The following is a 19,362-nucleotide window of genomic DNA, read 5'->3' on the forward strand; positions in this document are numbered from 1 at the left end:
TGACTTTCAATGAGAGTGCAGTGCGTAACGCCCCTTTCTGCTTTTGAAAATCTTCTCCTAGATATTGTAAAACATTTTGCAGCATGTGTGGCGCTGTTCACCCCAGGATCTCAAAGTATTATTACTATTATAAATTAGACATTTGAGATTATTTATATGTAACGTGATAAGTTATTAGCTTAGAACTTGACCCTGCAACCATTGTTCCCACGAGTAGTTCTGAGGAACTCATTGGGAGTACGCATCTAAGAACTACTCACAGGAGTACTAGTTAGTTGGTAAGGCCAGAACCCTGGTTAATAACAGGGCAAGATTAAAATTTTACATTTTTCTAGGATGCTAATTTTATATGTAAGTAAAGTGTGATGCTTTCTGACACTTGTGAGCAGCATGTGGGTAGTGGAAGATCATTAAGCAGTGGGACTGAAACATGGTTGTTTCACAGTACAACAGTAGAATAGCATTGTTTAAACACAAATTCCTGGCTGGTAGATCCTTTCAGGGTCTAATTCTCATTGATACTAAAGCCTTTTTGGACCACTCTGGCAGTATAATTTACACTGACTTTTTAAAGTACCTTTATACTGCCAAATGAGAATCAGGCCCTTCGAGTTTGAGCATTCCTCTCTCTCTCCATAATTTCAAAGCCCATGTAGAATACTCAGCACTTTCCTGACCCTAAGTGTTCAGATTTAAAATGTTTTGTTTTAAACCCAGTAGGATTTAAAAAAAAAAAAAAGAAAGAAAGAAAGAAATGAAACCCTTCCTGAATTCCCTCATGTGAAAGTAGAGGATGGGAGAGATTTTTTGATAGATTACCTCTGCTTCTGTACTTGGTATCTTTTGCATTTTTCATTGGGCTTATGCCGCTTATGTTTAAATCACTTCTTTAGTAAAGATGATAAGGGTACAAACTCCTATTGGTATAGCTCTAATTTGTTTGTTTGTTTTTTGGTTGTTTTTTCCCTTTACTTTAACTGTTACCCTGTTTATAAATCTAAATCTACATCCAGAGGTCATTGGTTGGCTGAACTTAAACCATTTTACTCAGTAAATTTAATTAAGAAAATACAGTGCAACTCATAAGCAAATGAGTTTTTCCTAGTTTTAAACCAAACCACCCTCTTGAGTGCTGATTGCCTTGCTCGACCCCTGGTGATATAGAAACAGGCAAAATTAAAAAGGACATTAAAGCTTCATTAAATCTGAAACACATTTAGTACAGTGACATATCTGCAGGCTATTTCAGGGAAGATTACATACTCTTTGGTAGGTTTCTTAATTTATAATACCTTGACAATCTTGGGGGGAGGGAAAGCCCTCTGCCTAGATCAACACAATAATGGTTCTAGGAGGTGCAGACTTGTCACATTCTGCTTTGTTGTTTAGGGGTTTTTGTTTTGTTTTGTTAATTGGTTGTAGCTGCTGAAGAACTGATTCTTCTGTACTCCTGTCTTTTCAAAGCTCCTTTACCTCTTTTTATTGGTTTGACAGAAAATTAGTTCCACAATTATTCTGCTACATTTAGGGACGGATCCCGCAGTCCTCGTTTAGGTAAAAGTCCCGTTAGAGTTAATGATTAGGGAAAAGGATTGGCAGTTGGCACTCGAATGAAGAGTTTGGAGTCGGGATTGAAGTCAGGGAGGGATTTGCCCATGTAAGTACCAAGTAAGGACTACAGAACTCAGTCCTGTGTGTATACCTGTATGTTTCCTCCTGCTGTGTCATGAGATGATATAGTTGTGTGTGTTTGTTTTAATATAATATGTAATGGTAATAATTAAACCCACAAAAGTAAGAACATTTAGGGTTCCTTTCTCTTACACTCACTCCATTGTGCCTAAAACTTGCAGGTTTCTATGCTAGCCTAACAGTAATACACAGTCCTTCGGCCAGCAGCAGATAATCATGTCACTGAGTGATACGCTCAGCTCTAAAGGGGAGAAGGTACTTGTGTTCTTCACAGTGGGCCCTGCCTCACCAGGTTTGACCAGCCAAGAAGGCTCAAGGCTGTGAAGGATACAGAAATGACATAAAGAGACACAGACTCCAGCCTTCACCTCATTTATTTTCCTATGCTTGTTGGAGCTGTTGATGATGAGTGTATTTTGTTAAGCAGCAGCATTGAACTCAGTGCTTCGTCCAGAAATAAAAATTAAGGACAGTTTCTGGCCCCAAAGTATTGACAGAAAGACAGACACAGGAGGAGACCCAGAGGAAGACTTTATCTTAGATTTCCTCTCTTTAGAGGGTGGTGAGGACAGGGTGGAGGGTTCTGATTTGCCTTATTGCACCTCTGGTGTGAAGTTAGCACAGCTTATAGTGGGGGTTAGTGTTGGGGGCTACCTGGCAGAAGTGAGTTTGTAGGAGGGATTTTAGTGAGGCGAGGGTGGAATGATGCGTATTATGGTTGCTACAATCCCTTTTCCTATGGTGAATTAAGGGCTCAGTGGAGATCTTAATGTTTCATTTCCTCACTTCTGTGATTTTTAAATCAAGGCCTTAGCATTAGTTTTTGGAGAGGTGATTTCCTTTGGGATTTAAAGCAAAATCTGAATGAAAGTCTGAGAATGATGAATGACCCAATAGCCCACTGTTTTTCTGAGCACCCATGTCTTGTCATGTCAGTGTAGTAGGGACCCTTAAACAACACTTTTTGATATCATGAACTATAACAGCTCCTCCTCAATCATTATGGAGACTCCCACTGGTATGGTTTTAGAAGAGATTGGGGTGAATCTTCAGATGATGCATGGAGATTATCATGTGCAACTCTCATAACATACATAATAAATACATGTACAAAAATGTTACTGTACATACTTAGTAGCCCTTTTATAGCTCATTGTTAGGGCCCTACCAAATTCACGGTCCATTTTGGTCAATTTCACGGTCATAGGATTTTAAAAATTGTAAATGTCATGATTTCAGCTATTTAAATCTGAAATTTCACAGTGTTCTACTTATAGGGGTCCTGACTCAAAAAGGAGTTGTAAGGGTGGGGGGATGCAAGGTTGTTGGGGGGGGGGTTGTGATACTGCTACCCTTACTTCTGCGCTGCTGCTGGCGGCGGCGCTGCCTTCAGAGCTGGGCAGCTGGAGAGTGGCAGCTGTTGGCCAGGCGCCCAGCTCTGAAGGCAGAGCTGCTACCAGCAGCAGCACAGAAGTAAGGATGGCCTGGTATGGTATTGCCAACCGTACTTCTATGCTGCTGCCTGCAGAGCTGGGCGCCTGGCCAACAGCCGCTGCTCTCCGGCCGCCCAGCTCTGAAGGCAGCGCAGAAGTAAGGGTGGCAATACCGTGACCCCCCTAAAATAACCTTGTGACCCCCCCTGCAATTCCCTTTTGGGTCAGGACCCCCAATTTGAGAAACGCTGGTCTCCTCCGTGAAATCTGTATAATATAGGGTAAAAGCACACAAAAGACCAGATTTCACGGTCCGTGATGCATTTTTCATGGCCGTGAACTTGGTAGGGCCTTACTCATTTTCTTTGCATGTCTGTAGAAATTCACTACCAATAATAACTAAATGCAGCAAAGTCTCTTCCTCTCTCCATCACAAAAAAGCTCACTTTCCTTTTTTGTGGTCTGTCACATATGTCTTTTACACAAATGCCTCAAGACCTTGTCTGCTCAGAATTGGTAATAGTGCTTCTACAGTAGCTTTTCCTCTGAGCATCTCAAGTTTTACAGACCTAATTAAGCCTCACAACGATGCTTGTATTATACCTGTTTTGTGTCATACCCTGTGATTATGTGCTGAGGTACAGCTCGTGTTGTCTCCTCATAAGGTATTTGCCTGAGTAGAGGCAATGGACTGCTGGTTTTGGCCTTTATGTGTGAACTAAAAAGCTCTAGTGTCTTGCCCATGGTTATATGGTAAGTCAGTGGCACAAGAAGAACAGGTGCTGGTTATTACAGATCCCATCTTGTCTGATCACTTAAAAATGGCCAAAATGACTTTTTGAAAAAATGTGGTTTAACAAAAGTACTGTAAGGCTTGAGATACCAACCTGGGACAAAATAGGAATCTATCTTGGAAATAATAGACCTTACTGTGTACCAGCATTAGCAGGAGCTGTAATAATGTATTAATTACCATTTAAAAACCATTTTTGGCAATATGTCAACTCTATTTTGTATATAACCTAAAATATAATGAAAGAAAATACGGAGTGTGATGTTGTGGATTCCATGCTCTCTCCCTTCCCCCAGAGTTCCTGGCCGAAGACTTTGAAACAACCAAGGAGGAGATTGACCTCTGATCCAACCCACATTTTACCCTGAGCCCAGTGTGAGCTAAACCAGGAGTTAGGGAGTTGAGTGAAAGCTGTGTGAATACCCATGCATTGCAGATATAATTAGTAAAGTTCAGTGTCATTTGCCTCATTACTGAGACTAGATGGTTTCATTTAAGGAGCTCTTAGAAAACTGGAACATGGCACATGCTACCTGGTGGGATAGACATGCTTTTGTTGACTAAGTCAAAATGAAAAGTGTGCATACTTTATAACAAAGCCTTAATTTTGTTTGTAAACAAAGCATAATCGTTGTGAATGACTCCATTCTAAATACAGCTCTTACTGTGTTCTCAGGATTATTTTTGCTCACATATATTTTTTGCAATTTGTACAATAGTGAGAGATAAGTACTTTTCTCTCTTTAAGAAAATATGCCCTCCATGCAAATCTATATAACTAGACAAATATTATTTTCTTTCCCAGCTTGCTCTTGGGAGGTTTCCATATCCTCAGGTAAGATTGTTCATTACTGCTGCTTGCCACTGTGACATTCATTCCTATGTATGAAGGTGCAGAGAGCAACTGTGAACATTTGAGCCACATACAAATAAATCTGTCCTGTTAAATTGAAAAGTGATATCTTTAAGGAGTCGTTTAGAAGTATATCTCTGTTGATTTTTTTTTTCCAAACGGTATTTCTTTTTTCCCTTGGGAGGATGGAAGAGATTATGATGAGGATGGTGATTGTTTTATTGTGCAATTAAAGGATTTTTTAATTACTCTGATAGTAAGATAGAAGTAGCTCCTCTTTCTTTTCATTTTTAATTCAGATTATGAATTTTGGCAAAATAGTTGAAGACCCTCAGGAATGAAATATATGGTGTGGGATGACATGTTTGGTTTGTTTTTTCCTAATGTTCTCACTTACTAGGATCTAATAAAATGCCAATATTTTACATACCAGGTGCAATTTTCACACTCAGCATTGGCCTGATTCTGCTCCCATTGAAGTCCCTGGTAAAACTCCCATTAACTTCAGTGAGGGCAGAATAAGACCCCGTACTGAGTGTTCTTGAAAAATGCCATTGATGGAGAATTTGGCTTTTACCTATATGGTTATTCCTAAAAATCATGAGTCTCCAAAAAATAATGGCCAATTCAGATAGAGTTCTGTACTCTAAAATATTCTTGCAAGATGGATGACAAAATACAAATTAAAAAGCTGTGGTGTCATTCTTAAAATTATTCCTCTTTCTGGGAAAAAAACGTGAAAAAGTTCAGGGGATACAATGAATTATTTGAAATTTTTTATTTTTTTTTATGGTTTCATGTGTTTTATGACTACTGTTTTCCAAGTATTTTGGTCTATACAGACTGGAGTGCCTGGAGGCATGTCTGATTTAAAGGTGGTGTTGGTTTATGCTCTTTAAGCATCTATTAACTTGCTATTGTTATGCAAATAACTGTTGTATTACACATACTAATTTATGCATGGTTAGATTCTGCAGATGCCTCATGAACATGGTTATTGAATAATAGGATAGGACTCATTCTCTTTCCCATTTTTGTAAACTGTTTTAAGCAAATTCTCCTGACACTTTCATGGACTTCTAAAGATTCTGCATATGTAGAAATATACCAGTCTCCCTTTTGTACCTGCTGTGAATAAAAGTCTTCGCTGATTGAAAGAAATAGTTTTATTGTTTTAGCAGAACATAGCTTAGAGTTTTTATCTATATTTTTCAACTAACAGTCTCCTCTGAGAGAAAATCCAAAAAAGAGGTACTTGTGACTATTTAACTCTAAAAAAGTATTTGCACATCACTGTAGTCCAGTAAAAGATATTACCTGACCCACGTTGTCTCTGTAATAGTCACATGATGTTAGTTAAGAACGTATCAATGTATCTATTGTAGATAGTGGAACATAACTACATAAAAAAATTGACTCTGGGTTGCAACTTTCATCATGGAAGCATTGGGGGGTTTTTTAGTCTGTGTATGCATTGAAATTTTATTATGTCTGCTGATTATATATTTTCAAAAGCAGTGTCAATATATTTTCATATTAGGAGCAAAACACATGTTTAGCAATTTAAGATGCTTTTTGCTCTTCTAATTAAAAATGGCATTTTTAAAAAATGATAGTTTTTTAACATATAAAATATCTGAGACGATGAGACTTTGAAATATGGGCTGGTAAGTAAAAGCAACTATTTTCCATAAGTATTTTTAATATAAATAGTATGCATCTTAAATATGTACTTTCATGGTTGATCAGAATAGCCCCAAAGATGCATTGTGGTCTGGTGACTGAGTATTTTTTTTAACTGTGTGTGTGTGTATGTGTATGTGTATGTATATATATGTATATGTGTATATATATATATATATATTTTAGATCACTATAAGGGCCCGATCCTACAAACACTTACTTGAATAAGTCCTACTCAGTTTAGTGAGGCTTTACATGCATAAGTGTTTGCAGAATTTGTCCCTAAATAGCCTGGAGCTGCTACTTAAATATGTATACAGAATCATCCCTGTTCTCGGACAAATTAATGTATTTTTACAATTATACCTGAATGAATTGTTACTCTTCTCCTCCTCTTTAAAACAAAAAACAAAAAACCAAATCAATTAGCTTATTTTTATCCATATAATGCAAGTTTTATGATTATATGGAAACTGACCATAGTCAAGAAATTCAGAAAGGAGGTTAACTTTCCCTCATATCTCTTACCAATCTGCCAGCAAGACTAAAGGATGGATTTTCATCCCTCTGTTGGAATGTTTTAATGATAGTATTTAGCACTTTCCACTTTCAGGGTGCTTTACGAGCATTCAGATACAAAGATTTGCTTAGTTGTCACATGAACATTATTTAGTCATGTATATTTCCATTTAGGGCTTTATCCTGCTCACGCTTAAGCAACCTACTCGTGTCAGTAAAATCGTCCATGTGCATAAGTGTTCAGAGGATTGTGTTCTGAATAAGTAGTATATATTATGGTTTGTCTTTGTAGTTCTCTTTCAGAGGTGTAATTTTATCCAAAAAAATCATGAAATACATTGCTAACTAGAGCAGACGCTGCTATTACAAAAACTTCATACAAGCAAGCTAGTTAGTGAAAATCCAGTAACTTTCTGAATTGCTTAATGTTTTTTCCAGACACATTATTGTGATGCGCTGTTACTTGTTCGCTGTAATGTAAAATTCCTTTTGGAAGAAGTAGACTATGACGCTCATAGGATTTTCTCTCGATATAAACATAAACACTTAAGGGTATATTCTTCCCCTGATGTGTTTGCATAACTCTATTAACACTAATGGGAATTGCGCGCACACAGAGAGGGAAAACAGACTCTTTAGAATCAAAATCCCTTCATATGTAAACATTTAAAAATGAAATCAAAATCCCTTCTATCAAATGCAGTACTTAGTGTATAGTGTCAGCATTTTAGATAACTGAAGATGGCTCGGGGTAACTAAGTTATAGATTTCTTTTAAAAGTTTAACAGTAATTTCATGTGATTAGAGGGGCAATTTGTGTCTGTGTAGAAGGAACTGTAGAAAACTAAGAGGCCATGGAATTTCACAGCATTTTCTCTTTATTATTAAATTTAAAGCTGAAACTGAAGATTTGCAGAGTCTGAAGAAACTAAGAGACGTAGAGTTAATCATGGAGAGCCAAATTCAGTAGATTAAATAAAAAAATGATAGAGGGCAATTGGTTGTTTAATGATAATGGAATTTAGGAGAAACAAAAAGAATCGCTTGCTAAATATTCTCAGCTTCTATTCACACCACTTTATGGTGAAGCTGTATATTAAAAGGATGATACATTCACTAGAGAAACATTCTAAAGAAACAGGCAACACTCAATAGCAAGGGATGTAATAAACTACTGAAAAGTGTAAATTACAACAAATTATTTAAAGTACTTTTTTATGTATAAAAACGTTTTCCTTCCTTTGGCTACAGTTCCAGACCTTAGTTAATAAATTATTTCAAAATGACCTGAAGTTTAAAAAAAGGAAAAGAAAAGAAGGCCCTTCCTCCCCATCATGTCTGCCCTCTTCCTTCCGCCAAAAAAAATTCTGAGCAAATAGTGCCCCTGGTATTGTAAAGCTTTGAATGTTTTCACACCCCATTAATTTATTACTTCTCTTTCTTCATCTTTAAATTTCATTTTTTTTTTTTCAAAAAATTCAGACTCCCTGCTGCTGCAGCGATTTTCATCTTGTTGTTAATTTTCCCTGCTCCATATGGAGCTCCAGACATTTCACCTGGAGGCTGTACTAGATTTTGCTGTAGTGATCGCACTTCCGGAGGCCAAAACTGTCATTTAAGGTTCCTGGTGCATCTGTCTGCGCCAGGCTTTTCACTGGCATGGGAGAGTGTGAATAACAAATTGGATGCACCTGAGATTCAGATGATTAGTGTGTTTTGTGGATCTCAGCGACTCGTAAGCAGATAGCTCTGGGGGTGGGGAGGGCTAAACAGCAACTGTGGGTGAATCTGTGCTCACACCTTCCATTTGGGTCTTTGGAGGGAAAGTGCAAATATCTAGGCAGCCTGAGTGCAGAGCGAGAGAGTAACAAATATTTCATCCTGCCTTGTCATTGATTAGAAAAGAGCCTTTAATTTCATTTCACCCCATGTTGTGATTAATTTGCATTCTTTGTCAGAAGTTAATGGAGTTTTTTATGGTTCACTCTGAAATCCTTGAAGACATCAGAGTTGATCTGATGTTTATACAACCGCCAGCGGAATTTTTTCATTTGATTGATGGCAAGCTTGATGTTATTCCAAACGGCTTTTTAAGCTGTTTTTAAGAATTATTTGAATAAAATGCAAGCAAGATATTGTTGTAACGATCAAGATTATCTGTTAAAAATCTGTTTCAAATAAAGAACATGATAAGTAGAAAAAAGATCAAAAAGACAAGAGAAATGGTGAATAGAGAAGATGATGTTTGTTAAAATACAAAAGGCATGCATTCAAATAAGTTATTATACAATACAGTGAAAGTAAGAAAGATCTTAATTTAGGTTGGTTTTGATAATGAGACATTTTTGTGGCAAAATAAATTAATTGGTGGTTTAAAAAAAAAAAAGGTAGCAGAATTGTTAAAGAACTTACTGCCAGTTGGCTAACTCCTTTTTTTTTTTTTTCCTGCCAGCCTTTTCCACCTTGATTTTCCCAACAATATGAGAAACGGAGCGGTAGTGTCCTTAACTCAAAGAGACAAGACTGTCAGGCCTGTTAGCTCAACAAAATGATGACATATTACTTGTCTCAATGAAGAGGCATTCTTAAATCCCACTGCAAGGAAAACATAAGTGGATAATAGAAAATTTTAGAGCCAGAGTATCCATTCACTGTAATCTTGCCATTGGTTCCTTTTCTAAGAAAGTACAGAAGGCAAAAACACTGTTCGTGAAAGAGATCCTCTTTTTTTTTTTTACTTGCTTTTAATGAAAGATTTGTGCTCTTACCATACTTCTGTGCATAAAAGTATCAGAGAGATGCTGTCATGTATGCTACACATTTTAGGACAGACCCTCAGCTGGAATAAATCAGTGTGGCTCCACTGAGGTCAGTGCAGTTATGCTGATTTACAGCAGCTAAGGATCTGGCCCCATGTCAATAGGACTAGATTTTACAAATGCTTTTGGATTACTTATACCAAAGCCATTTTTAAATAAGATTTGGGTTTTGGCCTTGCTTGAGCAAATTCTTCCCTCACTGTGTTTTCAGCTAGTGAGGTTTAATTGTAGGTCAAAAAGCTACTTATCTAACCACTTTGCATTTAAAACACATTAATTTCTTTGCTGTATCTTAAAGTTTGCCTAATAATTTTGTGGTTTTAATTGAAGTTACTGCTTTTCATCCCTATATTAGCATGGTCTAAGGTTATTTTTTTTTATATGTAATTCATACTATAGGCCAAATTTGGTCTAGTTTCATTTAAATGTGAGCAGGTTGTCAAGGAAAAAAAAATTAGTTTAGCTTGGCACATAAAGTAGCTATTTTACTGTTGGTTTTTTTCAGTTGACAGAAACATCATTTAAGCATTCATTTATTTTGTAAGAATAAACTGAAGGTTGGTTAAAGCATGTTTCCCGGTAAGAATGAAATCTGTTATCTTCCACTTGCATCATAATATTGAACCATTTAAAAGACATTAAACACTGTTTAAATGCTAATGACAAACTAGTGATGTTTTCCATATTAACTTTATAGAAAATGTTAGATGTAATCTTCTATTTTAAGATCTAGACTGATTTCTTAATATAGGTTTCACTACATGTATCATTACCTAATCTACCTAGATTTTTTTTTACATCAACCAGAAATCATAAATTCATAGCTAAAATAGATTTAGCTTTTGGGAATACATTGTAAAGTTAGGATAGAGTGATAATTACACTACAGATTTTTTTCTCATGTGAAAATATAGAAAATATAGCATGCCCTTTCCATGAATTAATAGGAAACTGCTGAAAGTATCTAATATGTTGCATATCTTGTTTATCGATATGGGGAAAAAGGTTAGACCCTAATCTACAACACATTTATCTGGATGGATTGTTAATTTGTGATATTTAATTATTATTCCTTTTTAACTATAATAATTACAAGCAACCATTTAAACCATGAATTCTGCTACATTTCTCATTTTACCAGCTTTGGGAATGGGATTCCAGTGTTGCATTCTATACCTATTACAGATCACTTTTACTGCACAAAGTTATTCCCCAGCTTTTCCAGAAGTATTGAAAGCCCTGATCCTGTAAACACCTATGCGTGTGCTTACCTTAAAGTACATATGTAATCTCATTGACGTCAACTTTACATAAATGACTAGTCACGTTGACTTTAGTGGAACTATTTCAAAGCATAAAGATAAGCACCTTCATAGTGTTTGCAGGGTCAGGACCTGAGCTGTTATGTGGTTAGGAGCTTTGACACTGGAACTTAACCTCTCTGAGTTTTTTGTCATTTGAATGAGAAAGTTGCCTTTAAGTAACATGACTTTTGTTATTACATGAGGTCAGTATCCTGACCTCTGAATGCAGGGTTAACCCTTTTGGAACCTTTGTGATTACATAAATCAAGCAAGAGCCTCAAATGAGGCGGCATTTGCCATAAAGAATAAGTTCCTTATCAGGGGAAAACATGAAAAAGAAAGGAGATATTTAAATTTATTTCAGGGCATCTTTAGAAATGTGTGAGCATCCTTTGCATGGGCTGGTACTACAGGAAATGATCCTTCCTTCACTGTTACCAGTGAGTGTAAGTGCATCACCATGAATAAAGCCTGTTATGTAAATAACTAAGTTTTGAATTAGAACTCACAAAATTGCAGGTCAGACTCTCACTGGCATAAAGGCAAGTAAGCAACTGCCTATAGTCTACTGAGGATCGCTGCGTCAGCCAGAGCAACCACAGTTAATAGCATTGTACCAGGCATTGTACGTGAAGTTCCCAGATTCTCTGCGGCCCCAAGAGCAGCGCTGGGTGAGGTCAAGGCATGCATTCCTATTCCCACAAGCTTAAGAGCACAATGTGCTGGAGTATTTTTGTTCATCCTGGCAACATAGTCAAAGAGCATGCAACGCCACTTTTGAATGTGTAACAAACGATTGGAGGAAGACCAGATATCTGTGAGATTATGGGATTTCGCACAAAAACAAACCACATTATGCTCAGGTTTTGGTGCACATCTGCAGTGCCTCTAGCTACACCTAGCCTGACTGTAAGACAGTCTGGGTTTCTGACCTGTACAGCAGAACAGGCAATACGCAAGTTTGATAGATCCTGAACTTGGTCTCAGCACACAGACTTTTTGGGTCCATAAGTGAGACATGGACTTCATGCAGGAGATGCGGAGGCCTAGTCGTAGATAACATCTGATTTGCTGTGATTGTTTGAACTCTGCTTGCAGGCTTGGTGGATGAACTGGCATAAACAGTAACCGATAAATAGGAAATGAGTTGGATTTTTTCCATATAGCCATTTACAAAGCATCAAAATTTATTGGGTTTATTGAAACTAATGTCTTTTTCCAGTCTTCTGTGTGATCTGTGTTATTTGGGACTAGAGTGAGGCATTGATTCTAGCCCATTCATTTAAATCTGGGTACAACGTTACAGGCTTTGAAATGTACAGAAGCAAGTTGTCTGCATATGGAGCACCTCTTTGCTCTATATCACCTGTTTGTCTACTATAGACATAAGAACATAAGAACGGCCGTACTGGGTCAGACAAAGGTCCATCCAGCCCAGTATCCTGTCTACCGACAGTGGCCAATACCAGGTGCCCCAGAGGGAGTGAACCCAACAGGCAATGATCAAGTGATCTCTCTCCTGCCATCCATCTCCACCCTCTGACAAACCGAGGCTAGGGACACCATTCCTACCCTTCCTGGCTAATATCTGTTAACGCACTTACCTCCATGAATTTATCCAGTTCTCTTTTAAACGCTGTTATAGTCCTAGCCTTCACAACCTCCTCAGGCAAGGAGTTCCACAAGTTGACTGTGCGCTGTGTGAAGAAGAACTTCCTTTTATTTGTTTTAAACCTGCTGCCCATTAATTTCATTTGGTGGCCCCTAGTTCTTGTATTATGGGAACAATAACTTTTCCTTATTTACTTTCTCTACATCACTCATGATTTTATAGACGTCTATCATATCCCCCCTTAGTCTCCTCTTTTCCAAGCTGAAAAGTTCTAGCCTATTTAATCTTTCCTCCTAGACGTAGTTGTGATCTCCCAGGAAGGAGTTGTGGCTCTGAGCCCATCAGGCCAGTGTCTTATTACCTGCCTTTCCTTTGCCAGCTCGGCTCTGCTGCCCAGCTCCTTGGAAAGCAGCAGGGGACAAGGCTCTGCATACTTGGGCAGAAGGGAAGTAACAGCCCCATAGAGCCTGTTTTCCCCCTCATGCACAGGCTGGTAATGCAGGTAGTCTGCGAAAGGGACTAAAGAGTGTCAGTCTCTCCTGTATGAACACGTAGTGCAAGTGCCAATCTTGTCCTTGGGCATTATGTGATAATTACTTGAAAAAGAGAGATTCTGGACCAAAGGCCCAGGATGTTAGTGAATGATTTTGCTGAATTTAGGGTGGCTAGGCACGCTCGCTTTCTGTCACCCTTGTTAGTCTGCGATTTCTATGGAACAATTTACTCACATGATTAAGGAAGACAATTATGTCCATGATAGTAAAATAAGTGACATGGAGCAGATTATTCTTCAGAACATGGCCAGCATACGTCTGTTCATTTCAAACCCTATAATTTTATTCCCAGGTTTAATTAGGAAAATCTGGTTAATTTTAAGCCGATCTCAAGTTTAAAAATAAATTTTATAAAGTTGACGCACTCCTAGTCATACTTTCAGATACCCAGATTGTGCTTCTCTCTGGATTACTCCTTTTCAAGCATCCTCAAGATTGTATTCAATATTTCAGTAGTATAGATGATGGTGTGAATCACTGGAAAGAATCCAGTTTTTCCTGGATGGGCCACAGTAACAGATGGATGTGTTGCCTAATTTTTTCCAACCATTTGCCTTTCCTTCCTTCCTTCATGCATCTTGTACAATGAAAATAGATTAATTATTTTTACTTTTGTCCCAAATTGATTTCACTACGTTGTTCTCATGCAGTATCGCTATTCTGCAGAGTTTAGATTACCAAAAGTGTAGAGCAATATTTAGATCCAAACAAAAGCATGTTTCCTTGGATTTAAATAAAATTTTGAGGAAGTTTCTAATAAAATTGAGACAGCATAGACCATTGGAATGCATAGAACTAAACCCCCAATGTTTCCCAACATTCGTAGCATAAATCACTATATAGGGAATTACTGCAACATCATGAGGAACACGTTTGTCCCACAGAACCAGTTCACCAAAGTGCCAACCCTACAGAACTGTGGTACTCATGAGCCAACTCCCGTCAGTCTGTGTGACCTTTGTGTTTAATGGATAAGGGTCATACTTCCTCTCAAATTACAATGCCTTACACACACTATTATTATTGCTGTTAACATCATCCATCATCATCATTTTGGGTGAGGAGGTTGGTGACCTGAGGATGGGGTCTGGTATTCTGTCCCTCCTTCAAATTTTGTAGGGCTTGAGGGTGGCCACTCCCACATCTTTTCCTTTATTTGGGGGCTGCCTGCTATGACTTTTAAGGTCAGAAGGGACCATCTAGTCTGACTTCCTATACATTGCAGGCCACAGAACCTCACCCACTCACTCCTGTAATTCACTCCTAATCTGTCTGAATTACGGAAGTCCTTAAATCACGGTTTAAAGACTTCAAGTCATTCACCATTTACACTAATTTAAATCTGCAAATGATCCGTGCCCCATGCAGCAGAGGAAGGCGAAAAAGCCCCAGAGTCTCTGCCAATCTGACCTGGGGGGAAATTTCTTCTCGACCCCAGATATGGTGATCAGTTAGACCCTAAGCACATGGGCAAGACCCTCCAGACAGAGACCTGGGAAATAATTCTCTGTAGTAACTCGGAGCCCTCCCCATCTAGTGTCCTACTGAGACCACAAAAAGGATTCTAATTGCTGCTACTGGCAGTCACCTATGAGACCCATACCATCGTAGGCAGTCCCATCATACCATCCACTCTGTAAACCTATTAAACTCCGTCTTGAAGCCAGTTAGGTTTCTTGGCCCCACTGCTCCTCTTGGAAGGCTGTTCCAGAACTTCACCCCTTTCATGGTTAGAAATCTTTGCCTAATTTCAAGCCTAAACTTGTTGATGGCCAATTTATATCCATTTGTTCTTGTGTCCACGTTGGCACTTAACTTAAATAACTGCTCTCTCTCCCTGGTATTTATCCCTCTGACGTATTTATGGAGAGCAATCATATCTCCCCTCAGCCTTCTTTTGATGAGGCTAAAAGAGCCACACTCTTTCAGTCTCCTCTCATAAGGTAGGTTTTCCATTCCTCGGATGATCCTAGAAGCCCTTCTCTGCACCTGTTCCAGTTTGAATTCATCTTAAACATGGGAGACCAGACGTGCACACAGTATTCCAGATGAGGTCTCACCAGTGCCTTGTATAATGGTATTAACACTTCCCTGTCTCTGCATCCTAGGATTGCATTAGCCTTTTTCACAGCTGCATCCCATTCATAGTCATCCTGTGATCAACCAGTACACCCAGGTCTTTCTCCTCTGTCGCTTCCAACTGATACATCCACAGTTTACAGCAAAAATTCTTGTTGTTAGTCCCTAAATGCACGACTTTGCACTATTAAATTTCATCCCATTTCTGTTACTCCAGTTTACAAAGTCATCCAAGCCTTCTTGTATGATATTCCAGTCCTCCTCCATATTGGTAATATCTTCCAACTTTATGTCATCCGCAAATTTTATTAGCGCACACTCACTTTTTGTGCTAAGGTCAGTAATAAAAATGTTACAGAAGATTGGTGCCAAGACCAATCCCTGAGGGACTCCACTAGTAACCTCCCTCCAGCCTGACAGTTCACCTTTCAGTCTGACCCATTGTAGTCTCCCCTTTAACCACTTCCTTATTCACCTTTCAATTCTCATATTAATCCCCATCTTCTCTGATTTAACTAATAACTGTATCAAATGCCTTACTGACATCCAGGTAGATTAAATCTACTGCATTTCCTTTGTCTAAAAATCAGTTATCTTCTCAAAGAAGGAGATCACGTTGGTCTGGCACAATCTACTTTTGTAAAACCATGGTGTATTTTATCCCAGTTACCGTTCACCTCTATGTCCTTAACTACTTTTCTCTTTTAAAATGGGTTCCAAGACCTTGCATACAATTGAGGTCAAATTAACAGACCTGTAGTTTCCTGGATCACTTTTTTTCCCTTTCTTAAAAATAAGAACTATACTAGCAGTTCTCCAGTCATAGGGTATGACCCCCAGTTTACAGATTCATTAAAAATCCTTGCAAAGGGACGTGCGCCAGAAATGTTCATGTACCACAGTTCCCCAGGACATCTCCCAGTTTTGGGGTGGGGGCTGGGAAGCAGCCTGTCCCTGCTTCAATAGCAATGGGAGACGGGAAATTCTCTCTCTCTCTGCCTCTACAATAAGTGGCAGGTTTACTAGTGCACCCCATAGTATGTAGCTCATAGTTAGTCTTGCCCCTGCCATTTAGTCTAGCAGGTGGCTGGAAATGGAGAAAGGAGGTAGGGTCCCCCGTGTTCCCCCAGTTGCTTAGTTGCAGGCAATCGCTGTGCCTAGATGAGCCCTCCAGAGGAGTGAAGAGGGGTGACTGGCTATGAAGCACCTCTTCAAAAGACCCTGACATTTACTCAGTTTCACTGAACTTTCATGGACATGAGCTGGTATTAAACAATAATTGGCAAATCCCCTCCTATGTTGTGCCTATTCTGCATGAACTGTTCACTCTACCCTGTGTTATACCCATTACACATGTGCTGTGACAGATTTAATCTGTGTGTATGTAATATAATACTCTTATAACAGTGTGTGCACAGCATTCTACTAAAACCGCCATCTTTCACATAAGAAAGATCCTTCTCATTTGTGACCATTAAAAATCCCATAGTTCCTTTTCACAAAAGCAGTGGTGTTCATTCTAGTGTCTGGTTATATTCCAACATGGATAGTCACTGCTGACTCCTAAATTCCTTCTGCAATTTCAACTATATTTGTTCCCTCCCCCCCCCCCCCGTCCTATTCTAGACTAGTGGATTTTGTTACTGTACTCTAGTAAATAGATTCCTCTGTGAGATGGCTGCAGTCCAGTGGTGAATGAAATAATCCCTATGTATAATTTATAGATGTTTGCACAGCTCTGGGAAAACAAGAACTATATAACTCTAAAACTGTATTTAATATTAAAGGTTATTAGGAGCAATCTTTTTGTTTTCAAGGCTTTTCAGAACAATTATTTCAATAGAGCTCTCCGTAGTCTGTCCTCCGTTCCCCGGCTTCGAGGTTGGAGTTTGTAAATTGCAGAATTAATGACAGGAGATGGGGATTTTCAGAAGTGCCTAACGTGACTTAAGAGCACAAATCCTATTGACTTTCAATACTTTTCAAAATTCCACCTAGGCATTTTTCTGAGAAGTCCTGCAGACCCCCTGAATTGGGGTTAAGAATAACTAGCAAGACTGATGAAGAAGAGAAAAAAGAAACATAGTAGAAATTGAGTGCAGAAAGAAAGCTCCTTTTTCCATATATATTGAGGCAGAGAGAGTGTGTCATTTGTCAATATGGAGACAATGTTTGTTGTTGCTTCTGGTCCAAAAAGTTTAGTCTTAAAGGAAATAGCAAACCTCTCTAAAGTTTAAAAACAAGCCAAGTGCACTGTTAGAATCCAGAACTGCAATAATTATGAAAATAAATGTCATACTTATGTAACTGTCTGATTTGTTAGTATATACCTTTATCTATTTAAAAAACCCACTGGCTTAAAAAGCAGTATATATGTGAAGAGTAAATTTGTTAACTGATATGGGAAGCTCTGACCTAGGTCACTCACAAATCTCTCAAACAAGAGCTGCAGGGCAAGGACTAATTCCAGAGAGTAAAAGAGAAAATGAAAGCTATAGCCAATGACTTCTCCAAGTTATACAGGGTGGATTCATTTGAGTTTTCTGATTGTGCTTGTGAATATAATGTGAAAGGGACGGGTAGAGGTCCTCTCAGCCACTTCCCGTCAACAGTATCTCCATGGCGACAGATATATAACCTGATGGTCTGTCAAAAGTTGCTTTTTGTAACCAGAGGCATTGATTAAATAGTAGATGAGGCATGAGGAAAACTTTTGCATTTGTAACCAGCTTAAAAAATGACATTTGGAGAATGCCATTTATAGAGTAGCTTATCCAACTACCAGTGACTTTTTCCATAAACTGAGGAACATACTGTGGATTTATTTTATTTTAGGTAAATTTAGTGTCATAGTTCTCTCTCTTCCTTTCATTATTAACTGTCATGTAACAAATGCTGCTTAAGGATAATAAAGAAAATATAATTTCAAAAATATCCAAGATCTGTTAAGAATTCTGCAAATTCACAGAGTACCAGATATAAAGGAAATACACCTCTACCCCAATATAATGCTGTCCTTGGGAGCTAAAAAATCTTACCGCGTTATAGGTGAAACCGTGTTATATCGAACTTGCTTTGATCAGCTGGAGTGCGCCCCCCCCAGAGCACTGCTTTACCGCGTTCTATCCGAATTCGTGTTATATTGGGTCGCGTTATATCGGGGTAGAGGTGTACTTATAAAACCTTGTGACCTACAGGGTCTCTCATTGATGATGATGTGAGCAGGTCATGCATCTGCATTTAAATACACATACCTCTTCTCAGCTCACCGTGAAAGCATATTACTGGCAAAAGGTTTAAACTCTCAGATGAAAATGATCAGATAATTCAGGAATCTAAACATAATACTGTTTTAATCTACCTAATCTATTTGTCTGCTTGCCTTTATCAGGGTTTTCAATAGCATCCATCACCATATTATGTTTCTATGTCATGATGAGCAAAACGTAAAGTAGCTGCAATTAGAATCCTGTTTGTGGTCTCAGGATATTCAATTTGCCCTTAAAATGGTCACTTAATAAGCAAATTGTTCAAGTTTTCATTCAAATAGTTATAAATAACACACTGTATATGCTGAGATGCAGCCTCTGTCAGGATTAATGTGTCCCCAAAACTTTTGTCTCTCAGTAGTGCATGAAAAACAGAATGTTAGGCCAAAAAAGGGAAAACAAAAAGAGAAACCATTGTATGTTGAGTACTTTTAAAACTGTTTTTAATGTGCTAGAAAACTGGATGCTTCACTTTTCATGAACTGTGTGCAAAAGTAGAGGCATTGACTGTAAAGTTGCCTTTGGTTAGGTTTGTTTTATAGTTGCAGAGACTAGGCAATAATGTGATCTTGGAAAAGGTAAACAAGATAGTTTTAACAGTGAAAAATATGCCTAATATAAATACAGCTAAGTGCATCTCTGTTCAGAACTTGAAAAATATGACTGTTCCGTTACATTTTCTAGTGGCGTTAACAGAGGCACACAGTGCAGCCTTACAAGCAATATATCTGAGGCAGAGAAAATAGGTAATA

At 38.3% G+C, this 19,362-nt stretch overlaps 1 protein-coding gene across 6 annotated transcripts in view; it reads left to right on the plus strand.

Moving 5' to 3' along the window:
- The window catches only part of MAP2K5 (mitogen-activated protein kinase kinase 5), a gene marked incomplete at its 5' end in the record, with an annotated part of 178,694 nt that overhangs the window by 107,813 nt on the left and 51,519 nt on the right, over positions 1 to 19,362 (plus strand). For 4 of the 6 annotated variants that reach the window (XM_034784993.1, XM_034784989.1, XM_034784991.1 and 1 more), the window contains 1 exon segment: positions 4,724 to 4,753. In XM_034784993.1, the coding sequence (XP_034640884.1) occupies positions 4,724 to 4,753 (30 nt within the window). 6 annotated transcript variants of the gene reach the window in all.

The sequence above is a fragment of the Trachemys scripta genome, chromosome 10 (genome assembly GCF_013100865.1).
Source record: "Trachemys scripta elegans isolate TJP31775 chromosome 10, CAS_Tse_1.0, whole genome shotgun sequence".
NCBI lineage: Eukaryota > Metazoa > Chordata > Testudines > Emydidae > Trachemys > Trachemys scripta.